The sequence below is a fragment of the Gossypium arboreum genome, chromosome 9 (genome assembly GCF_025698485.1).
Source record: "Gossypium arboreum isolate Shixiya-1 chromosome 9, ASM2569848v2, whole genome shotgun sequence".
NCBI classification, from domain to species: domain Eukaryota; kingdom Viridiplantae; phylum Streptophyta; class Magnoliopsida; order Malvales; family Malvaceae; genus Gossypium; species Gossypium arboreum.
The window spans coordinates 2,592,518-2,603,612 of NC_069078.1; the positions used below are offsets into that span (position 1 = coordinate 2,592,518).

The 11,095-nt window shown below is 36.3% G+C and overlaps 1 protein-coding gene across 1 annotated transcript; it reads left to right on the top strand.

Moving 5' to 3' along the window:
- Positions 1 to 185: 185 nt before the first annotated feature.
- LOC108454563 (phosphate transporter PHO1 homolog 9-like) lies at positions 186 to 4,587 on the top strand. Its single transcript, XM_017753064.2, has 13 exons — positions 186 to 1,034; positions 1,140 to 1,419; positions 1,504 to 1,552; positions 1,645 to 1,716; positions 1,799 to 1,928; positions 2,059 to 2,179; positions 2,427 to 2,685; positions 3,017 to 3,121; positions 3,217 to 3,261; positions 3,358 to 3,507; positions 3,604 to 3,888; positions 3,977 to 4,116; positions 4,318 to 4,587. The coding sequence occupies exons 1-13, from the start codon at positions 437 to 439 to the stop codon at positions 4,415 to 4,417; spliced, it is 2,334 nt and encodes a 777-aa protein (XP_017608553.1). The 5' UTR covers positions 186 to 436; the 3' UTR covers positions 4,418 to 4,587.
- Positions 4,588 to 11,095: the final 6,508 nt, after the last annotated feature.

Sequence of the window (11,095 nt, forward strand, 5' to 3'; positions counted from 1 at the left end):
TGACGTATAGGGACTACTTTGTCTCTTTTTTAGTAGAAGGGCCAAGATGCAACTAACTCTTATTATAGGGGCTTTTATAATATTTTTACCCACTGCAAAGAGCGTAGGTAAATGATAGCCATGATTGAAGGCCATGTGCTTGATTAATTTCCTTGACAAACATTAAAATTGATATTTAATGAAAGAAAATAATGCAATCAACAAGATTGGTTATAAAAATAAATTGGGTTTTTTATTAATTTAATAATAAATAATAATTACTATATTAATTGAGATTATGTAAGTGAAATGGCCATCACGACATGATTAAAGGAAGCTGGCAAGAAACAAACAAAATATACTCCATAGCTTGGAAATTGAAATTCTTCTATATAATTTTAATTTCCAATACTGAAATATATGTGTTCATTTTTTTGAGTTATTTTTGAGGAAAAAGATGAAGTTTGGTAAGGAATTTGCAGCACAAATGGTGCAAGAATGGCAGGAAGCATACATGGATTACAGTAAACTGAAGTCAATATTGAAAGATATCTTAAGATTCAAACAACAAAACAAGGAACCATTGACAATGGCTACAACTACAACAACAACAACAAAAGGGGCATTGAATCGAAGAGCATCACTTTATAGGGCATTTAGTGGACTTACAAATCGGTATAAACCAGTTTCTGCAATGAAGAACAATGAAGACGAAGTTATATTAGTGAGTGCAGTTCAAGGAGGAGGAGTTGAAGGGGATTACCAAACAATGTTTCTTATGTCAGGTGAAGAAGGAGGTGAGTTTGAGCTACTCTTTTTTAGGAGACTTGATGATGAGTTCAACAAAGTTCTTAGATTTTACAAGAAAAAAGTTGAAGAAGTAATATTGGAAGCTGATGAGTTGAGTAAGCAAATGAATGCTTTAATTGCTCTTAGGATTAAGGTTGATAATCCAGTTGTTAAAGGAACTGATATGGTTAATCTTGCTGATAAGGGGTTTTCTTCAAATTCTTCATCACTGTCTCATAGTCATCCCATCAATGGTGGAAAGCAAGGTAATGAGACTGAATCTGTCTGGGTTTTTGACTTATAAACAAACCCAATATGAAAAAAAATCTGGGTTCTTGCTTTATGTATTTAATCTGTTTGTTGATATGCAGGACGGACTCATATGGATGTTATCCAAGAAACTGAGATGAGCAATGAAGAAGAAATGAAGGAAATTGATAATAGACATTTTAGACCAGCTCCATTAGATGTTTTGAATCATGTAAAGATCAATGTTGAGCTTGAAACTCCTATAGCTACACTTAGAAGTGTCATCAAAAGTTCAAAATCAGATTTGTCATTCAGCAAGCAAGAATTGAGGACTGCGGAGGAAAAAATCACCCAGGCTTTTGTAGAATTCTATAGAAAACTTAGACTTTTGAAAAGCTACTGGTACCTTATCTTCCTCATTATTTTTCATTAGAAATAAAGCATCTCTATTTTTATAGTTGATCATATCTGTATTTGATCTATCAGCTTCTTGAATCAGTTGGCATTTTCCAAGATCATGAAGAAATATGATAAGGTCTAATCCTTTTCACTTTCTACATCATAATCAACTAAAGTTAACAAGGTTTTGGCTTATTTGTATTGTTTTTATGGTTCATCCTAGCGCAGATCACATTGCGAAATGCATCAAAAGCTTACTTGCAAATGGTGGACAAATCATATCTTGGCAGTTCTGATGAGGTTAGCAATGGTTAATAGGAATCTGTTTATATCAGTTCAATGAATTCCCCCTTGTCCCTAATTTTGTTCTATTGATTGATAGGTTACTAAGCTTATGGGAAGGGTTGAGGATACTTATGTTAAACACTTTGCTAATGGAAATCGTAGAAAAGGACTGAAAACTCTAAGACCACAAGCTAAAAAAGAAAGGCATAGGATTACATTTCTCTATGGTAAAGATTTTGTGACATTTAATAGCTTTTTTCCAGAGCAAATTGTTTATATTGTTGTAGAGTTTCCAGGTTACATTTCTTACAGATTATATCAGTTTATCAAACTTTGTTTTATCATCTTCACTTGCAGGCTTCTTCTCTGGTTGCTCCATTGCACTAATAGTGGCCATTATTGTGAGCATACATGCTAGAAATCTTCTTAAGAGTCAAGGAAGAGATCAATACATGGTCAATATATTTCCACTTTACAGGTAAAGAGCCAATGTTGCTCGGACTTAATTTTACTTGAAGTATCTATGTCTATGAACCTTCAAATACATGGAAAAACATAGGAAAAGTTGAACACACCTGTATCTAAAACTCACATACAAATACGAGTAACATAGGGTAAAGTCACTCTCAAATGTTAAATGGTTTTAGCCCATCATTCTAGAAGTGAAGGACTCCTAGTGAATAATTTAATGATTGTATTGATGTTTCTGGTTCATATTTTTGCAGCCTATTTGGTTACATTGTCTTGCATATGCTCATGTATGCTGGAAATGTATTCTTTTGGAAGCGTTATCGAGTCAACTTTTCGTTTATATTTGGTTTCAAGCAAGGAACAGAGTTGGGATATAGAGAAGTACTTCTTCTTAGCAGTGGTCTTTCATTGCTTGCATTAGCTGGTGTCATTTCACATTTGGATATGGAAATGGATCCAAGAACTAAAAGCTTCAGAACTTTAACTGAGCTAATTCCCTTGTTCCTGCTCATTGTAAGTCCTATATAAAACACAATTTTCTCTTTACTTTCTCTCTATGATATTCAGATTCAAGTATGAGTGTTGAATATTGGTTATGTTGCTTCGACTCTTTGATTTTCTTAAATTATCCGTGTTTTACATTTGCGTTCAATGCATATGTGGATACAAGGTATATGGGGATATGACCCTCTAAAATACATGGAAAGACTTAAAAAAAGTTGCATATGATCGTGTTGGATACATACCCGCATGAAACATTCACATCCGAGTCCAAGTAACAAAGGATATGGGTAGGTGTCCAATATAAGTATGTTCCATTTTCTTATGTTTACCTATCTTGCAGGTTGTGCTTTCAGTAACATTCTGCCCTTTTAATATCATATATCGATCAAGTCGATTCTTTCTTATCAGATGTGTATTTCACTGTGTTTGTGCACCTCTTTACAAGGTAACATGCCTTCAAATAAAATTATATATTTTCTTATATATGAGTAAAGTTGTGTGCAAAAAGAAAGATGTTCATCTTCATTTTCCATCATGTAGGTCACTCTCCCAGATTTCTTCTTGGCAGATCAACTTACTAGCCAGGTTCGATATTTGGGCCAACCTATATTGCTTCGACCCTTCATTTTTCTTGATACCCTTGTCCAATACATTGTTGTAACTTCAACCTGTTTTATACAGGTTCAAGCATTTAGAAGCCTGGAGTTCTACATTTGCTACTATGGTTGGGGAAACTTCGAAGAGAGATCAAACACCTGTGAAGAAAGTGAAGTTTATAAAGTGCTTTACATAGTTGTTGCCATTATTCCATACTGGTTCCGTTTTGTTCAGGTAAACCAATCTCTATATAGGTTCATTCTCGCATCCGCCACTCAAACGTAATTAACTTCTGGATGTTCTCTAATGCTCTGTTTAATCTTTTGTTAGTGTCTTAGACGTTTGGTTGAAGAAAAAGATACAGCACACGGTCTGAATGGTCTGAAATACTTCTCAACAATCACCGCGGTCGCCATTAGAACCATTTATTCACACCAGAAGCAGAAAACAAAAACATGGCTGGTCTTGGCTGCTGCAACTTCTGGTATTGCAACAATGGCTAGCACATACTGGGACATAGTTATAGATTGGGGTCTTCTTAATAGGAATTCAACAAACCCTTGGCTTAGAGATAAGCTCGTTGTACCACACAAAGGGGTTTATTATGCAGCCATGGTAAGAGTTCATGTCACTCATTTCTCCGGTTATCCATATATTTTCTTTTATGCCCTGATTCGATTCTCTTTTATATCCCGATTTGCAGGTGTTGAACTGTGTATTGAGACTTGCTTGGATGCAGCAAGTGTTGGGCATTCAAACTGTGCCTTTCCTGCATAAAACAGCTTTGGTTGCAGTAGTGGCTAGCTTGGAGATCATTCGCCGCGGCATTTGGAATTTCTTCAGGTAAATTTTCAACTCTTTGTAGCCACCAGCCACATTTGGTATGGCAAAAGAGAAAATAGAGGTTAGAGTCCATGTGATTCTTGTAAATATATCAATGCTTGTTTTTGTGTATATGTCAGTATTCACATTTTAATTAGCTTATTGTCGTATGAACATTGTTTTAAGTATTTCATTCTTACTTTTGATTTATCAACTGAATAGGTTGGAGAATGAGCATTTAAACAATGTGGGAAAGTACAGAGCATTCAAGTCAGTGCCCTTGCCCTTCTACTATGAATACAATGCAGATAAGAGTATATAAAAATGGAGAATTGTGCCCGGCACGATTACTATGGTAATATTTAAGTGGACATTGGTTTGAGCGTAATTAAGTAAATATTTTGTTTTTCATTTAAAGGTTTGAGAAAAGTTACAGATAGAAATAAACAATTTTTGTATAAGCAAAGAGTATATAATAGTCAGTGAGTGAAATTTGAGTCTTGTTTGTTATTTATAATTTTAATAGTTTACACTGTATATATAAAAAAGAGAATATCTAATAGTTATCCAGATAAATTTGAAAAAAAAGGAAGTATGTAATATCCATCCAATGAAATTTTTAGATATTATAGTTAGCGGGTTAGAACCTTTATCAAAGGAGTGTTTAACAAGAGTTTTAATCAACATTCTATACAAATCAAACATTCTTTATTTGAATAGTTGAATATAATTAAAATACATTAACTTATTTAACAATTCAAATATAATAATAATAAAAGTATTTCTAACATGTTAAATATACAATATAGTTTTACTTAATGTAATTCACATAAAGCAACATTATTCAAAATAATAACTAATAATATTATAACTAGTTTTGGTTAATGAAATAACTTTTTTAATCTCGTTAGGTCGAGCAAGAAGACGATTAAGTTCAAAAATAGAATTAATTCCTAGCATCTCAATCTCAAGAGGGCAAATTTCGAGCATTGCTTGTATTACCAGACATTATAAAAGAAGAGGATGGTGAGCTATTCCTGCTTCTTCTTCGGTGAGTTAACCATCTATGTCTCATGAGAGTTCTTCGATTGTTGCTCGTGGTAGTTCTTCTCTCTCTCCTTCTCATTGTATTCCTTATTCTTTTTTACCCCCTGTTGAGGAATCCTTAACTGAAGAGGATGGTGAGATATTCTCATGGTGCGGACATCTGAACAAGCGGAAGTATCCAATAATCCTAACGAAGTGGTTGAGAAGTGCAAGGTTTCTTTACTAGAGACTACAAAGAGGCATATGTGCATTGCTGAGTCCTTTAATGGTGCGAAGAAGACTCCACTGTCAAAGCTTACCTCATCCTTGCAAGTTTTGTTGGCTAAGGCTACCATGGTTAGCGTAGGCCTTGGCGAAAATGTTGGTAATGCTGGGGCCAACTAGAAGGAGCTTAAAGAAACTAAGTTGGAGTTGGAGGGAATTTGTGAGCTATACTTCAATATGAGGGAGGAGAATGAAGAGCTCTATAGGCAAAATAGTGAGCTCGTTGGTCAATTAAGGGCCGCCGAGGTTAAAAATGATGAGCTATCTCAGGAGGTTGCGGTTGAAAAAGAAAGGAAAGAAGCCTTGGATGCTAATATGAAGAAAATGGATGAAGAGTACAAGGCTACTATAAATCGAATTGCTGTGGAACACAAAGTTGCTATGGCGAGGTCAGAGCAGAAACAAACAAAAGCCTTAGAGGAAAGGAAAAATTTGGAGAACTTAAGTAACATTGCTCAAGAGCTCAAGTCAAACATACTTCTGTATGCCCAAGTTATGGGTGGCCCTTTTGATGCTCGTAGGGTTGATCTCGATGCTCTTTACGATGTGGACATGAATCAACTTGGTTTTGATATCCACTTTCCCTCTAGAGCTGTCTGGGATAAGTTCGGATCCAAATGGAGGAAATCGAAAGACTTTTTCCTAAATGAAGACCCAAATGAGACTAATGTTGCTCATACTAACAACAATGAAGCTGATGGGGACCCCGCCAAGGTCAACGTTGCTCCTGCTAATGGTAATGGTAACTTCGAAGTTGTTGGAAAGGAAAGAGAAGATGTGATCCCTAGTGACCATAGGGGGCTGATGATATTCCTTAAGTAATTGTAATTTTGTATTAGTTTTCTTCTTTTGAAATGAAAAAATTAAACTTTGTGAAATTTCAAATTTGCATGTGACTATTATAACATCATATCTTTTTGTGAGTTTATTTCGTTTTTTGCATATCAACATTGCTTGTATCAAAATTTGAACTTAACTAAATTTTCAAAGGTAATCTAAAAAAACTTTAATTGACTTAGTGCAATCAATGGCTCTGTTTTAGGTGACTTATTATCAACTTCGACCCAAATGTTTCTAAACATTCTGAGTTGTGAATTTTTAATCAACAAACTCAAAGGAATTTAATTTGCGATCTCAAATCAAATAAGACTTAAATACCGCCTAAGTGGTTAGCCTTTCCAATTGTGTTACATCTGCGAGCACTTATAATGTCAGCTGGGGGCATAGGTCCGCTAGCTGTTTTGGAGGTTGCGATCTTAAATCGTCAAACCTTTATGACATCAGTTGGGAATGTAGGTCCGTTAGCTGATTTGGAGGTTGTGATATTAAATCGTCAAACGTTTATGACATCAGTTAGGAGCGTAGGTTTGCTACCTATTTTGGAGGTTGCGATATTAAATCGTCAAACCTTTATGACATAAATTGGGAGTGTAGGTTCGCTAGCTGTATCAGAGTTGCGAGCTTAACTCTACTAACTCTTATAATATCAACTAAGAGCGTAGGTCCACTAATTGCTTTGAAGGTTACGATCTTAAATCGTTAAACCTTTATGACATGCCAAGTACAAGTGTTTATAAAAAGAATATTTTTATTTAAGGAGTAAGAGATATACATAATATTTCTTGAGGTGACAAGCATTCCATGTTCGCAGTAAAACCGTGCCTTTCATTTTTGCTAGTTTATATGCTCCATAACTTAACTTCTCAATGACTTTATATGACTTTCCAGCTTGGAGCCATTTTCCCTTATTACAAAGCTGGAAAGCTAGCCTCAGTGTTTCTAAAGACAATATCACCTACTTGGAATTGCTTGTTCTTAACTTTAGAGTTGTAATAACAGATTACATGCTAAGCGCGTGCTGTATTCCTAATCTCCGATGCCTCTCTGAATTCATCGATGAGATCAAGGTTAAGCTTGATACCTTCTTGGTTGTCATCTTCATTAAAATATGTTGTCCTATGTGACCATATACCAACCTCAGCGGGAATTATCGCCTCTGCGCCATAGACAAGGGAAAATGCAGTTTTTCCCGTTATAGTATGATGTGAAGTTCGCAGGGCCTATAAGATTTTTAACAACTCTCCAACCACACACCCTTAGCCTCACCAACCTTATTTTTTAAGGTTGTTAGAATCTTCTTCTTCATTTCTTCTTTCTGCCCATTCGTTTGTGGCATTTTAACGGAACTCTGAGCTAAAACGATTTGAAGATCTGCACAGAAATTTTTGAACTTTCCTTGAAATTGTGTACCATTGTCTGTGATAACCAAGCGAGGTACTTAAAACCTGCACACAATTGATTTTCAGAAAAAAAAGATTTCATTTATTTCTCTATGATAGTCGCTAAAGCTTCAGCTTCAATCCACTTGGTGAAGTAGTCGACAACTACCACTATGAATTTTTTTGTGTTGTAGCTATCGGGAATGGATTGAGGATATCAATTCCCTAGGACACAAATGGCCAATAGCTCAACATGACTTGGAGTTGTTCTACTGGTTGTTACTGCACTTGAGCATATCTCTGGTAGGAATTGTATGTGCGAACCAAGTGATGTGCTTCCTTTTGAACTGTATGCCAATAATACATTTTCCTAAAGATTTTTTGGGTAAGCAATCTTCTGCCCAAATGATCACCATAGATGCCTTGATGGATTTTTTGCATTACATACTCAGCCTCAGATGGTGATAGACATCGTAGCAGCGGATGCAAAGACCCCTTTCTATGTAGTACACCTTTCAAAATGGTATACCTCGCAAATTTGAGTTGTAACTTGATGAGCTTTTTCATGTCTAGATTATCATACACTCTTTGTAGTGTACGAACTATGTGAGTCATCCATGTCTCCTCCTGATCTTTACTCAAAATGTATGGTATGTCATAGCTAGAGGTATCTTTGTACTCTAGCAGAACTTTCCCTCTTTGCTTAATGACAAAAGAGGATGTCAGTTTAGATAAAGCGTTTGCACGTGTGTTGTCATTCCTGGTGAGCTGCTCTATCTAAACTTCGTCAAATCTTACGAGCAATTGAACTACAACTGAATGATATCTTTTTAACATTGGTTTCTTTACCTTGTACTCACCATTCATTTGCTTCGCCACCAACTATGAATCTGTATGGATAATCAGATCTTTCACTCCTAGTTGGTGCGTTAACTATAACCCTGATATCAAATCTTCATACTCTGTTGTGTTTTTGGATGTTTGAGATCCAAAAGATAATCCGTATTGCGTACTCTTGCTCCTGACCCTACCCTGGCCCTGAAGTCATCAACATACACTAACCACCTTTTTAAATTACTAATTGTATCTACACCCTCTTGAGGTGGACTAACTACTAGGTTGCATACAATAGAAGGAAAAAATAGGTTAAATTGTTGTTGTTCATGAATTATTCACAGGAAACTATGAGCACCATACATGTTTAATTTCATAAAATATTCACAACTTAAGTATTTCATATTACGCACTATACTTGTTGGATTAACAAGCTTCTCGAAAGAGCACTCGACTATGAAGTTAACTAATATATATCCTTTTGTTACTTTTCTCTAGGTGAACTCCATGCCAAATTCAATTACCTTAATACTCGACTTTGTCACTCGTCCTAAACTATCAACTTTAGATAACACTTCCTTTATAGGCTAATTAGTTATAACAACAATTAGATGAGCTTGAAAGTAGGGATGCAGCTTGTAAGCTACAACAATCAGAGCAAAGATGAATTTTTTAGTTTTTGAGTACCTCAACTCGCCATTCTAGAATACCTTACTGACGTAGTATACTAAGAATTGGTGAATGTTTTCGGCTCTGACCAGGACTGCTGCAATTGTTTCCTTTAAGGTAGCCAGGTACAAATAGAGGGTGTCTCCCACTCATGGTAACTTTAGAAATAGTGGGGAGGTGAGGTACAAGTTAAGCTTCTCAAAGGCTATCTGGCATTCCTCGGTCCACAAAAAGGAGGTCCTGAAGGCTTTGAAGAAGGGAAGGCATTTGCCTTCCATCCTGAAGATAAACCTATTGAGTGCCACTATTCTTCTCATGAGGTGCTGGATATCCTTGATAGTTCACAAATGAGGCATTTCTAAAATAGCATGGATCTTTTTCGGGTTCACCTCTATCCCTCTCTCCGAGATCATAAAACCAAAAAACCTACCAGCTTACACGCTGAAAGCATACTTCTTAAGGTTCAACTTCATGTTGTGTGTCCTCAAAACTAATAACACCTCTGACAAGTTCTGCACATGCTCTTCCATAGTTTCTCTTTTTACTAACATGTCGTCAACATGGACTTCGAGAGTGCGTCTTATCTGTTCCTTGAAAATCCTGTTCATTAGTCTCAATGATGAAGATTGTTTTCTCCTGATCTATTTGATCTAACAAAATTTGGTTATAACTCGGAAAGACATCCATGAAGCTCATGAACCTGTGACCTACAGAAGCATCAACCAACAGGTCAATCGAAGGCAAAGGGAAGTTGTCTTCAAGGCATACTTTGTTGAGGTTGGTGAAACCAATACACAACCTCTATTTTCCATTTTCCTTTTTCACTATAACCATGTTCGAGACCCAATCTGGATACACAATTTCCCTGATAAAACCTGCCGACAACAATTTGGCTTACTCCTACTTCACGACTTCCACCACCTATGGAGCAAACTTTCGCTTCTTCTGGTTAACAAGCTTGGCTTCAGGGAATACATTTAGCTTGTGGACAAATTACTTGCGGGTCAATCCCTGGCATATCTGTTGTTGACTAGGCAAAAACATTGGAGTTCACATTCAAACACTGAACCAAAATGTCATTTTCCTCTGGTAACAATGTTGATTAAATTTTAATTATCCTTTGTTCATCATCATAAAATAACTGTAAAGTCTCTATGTACTTTGCTGTTTCAGGTTACTTCTCTCTTCATCCCTCACATTTAGGATACCTAAGTCTAAGGCTTGGCTAGCCAACTATGCACTTTACGAACTCTGCCCCCTGACTACGGGATTCCATGCCTTCTTCACAGATAACATGTAACAATGTTTTGCTGTCCATTGGTCGGATTATATAAACTCAATCCCTATCATTGTCGAAAATTTAATCTTTTGCCACCACCATCTTCATTGTTCTCATAATCGGGTGTATAAAGATGTCATTATATGCCACAGGATTGTCCACAACAAAAAACTGGACATATTCTGTAGTCGTATGCTCACTGTCTCCCAGGGTGACTAGCAAAGTGATAGAACCTTTCACCTCAACTGGGTGATTTACGAAACCATGAGACGGGTTGGCCTTGGACAAAGCTTGTTCTTTCAAGTCCATCTTCTAATAAGCCTTCCAGATTAAGACCTCTACCGTGCTTCCATTGTCAACCAGTATTATTCTCACCTCAAAACCTACGGTCGTAGCAATTACTACCATCGGGTCATTCCCATCTTCATCACACCCGAGCTCCTCATCTTCATTACAAATTTAATATTCCACTTCCCCTGTTGACACTGACTTTTAGATGGATTTACTGACATAACACTCTTCATATGGGCTTTCTACTTTGTATTGGAACTTTCCCAGTCCTAATATGTACCTACAATCACGTGGATGGTACCCCTGACCTTTTGCTTACCCTTGGGATTGCCATGCAAAATTTGACCCTGATAAGAAATACTCCGATACACAAACTCAATGAGCTCACCATTTCTTA

Coding starts and splice junctions, on each gene's coding strand:
- LOC108454563 (XM_017753064.2), top strand. CDS start 437: ATGAAGTTTGGTAAGGAATTTGCAGCACAAATGGTGCAAGAATGGCAG. Junction 1,717..1,798: donor ATCTTGGCAGTTCTGATGAG/GTTAGCAATGGT, acceptor ATTGATTGATAG/GTTACTAAGCTTATGGGAAG. Junction 4,117..4,317: donor GGCATTTGGAATTTCTTCAG/GTAAATTTTCAA, acceptor TCAACTGAATAG/GTTGGAGAATGAGCATTTAA.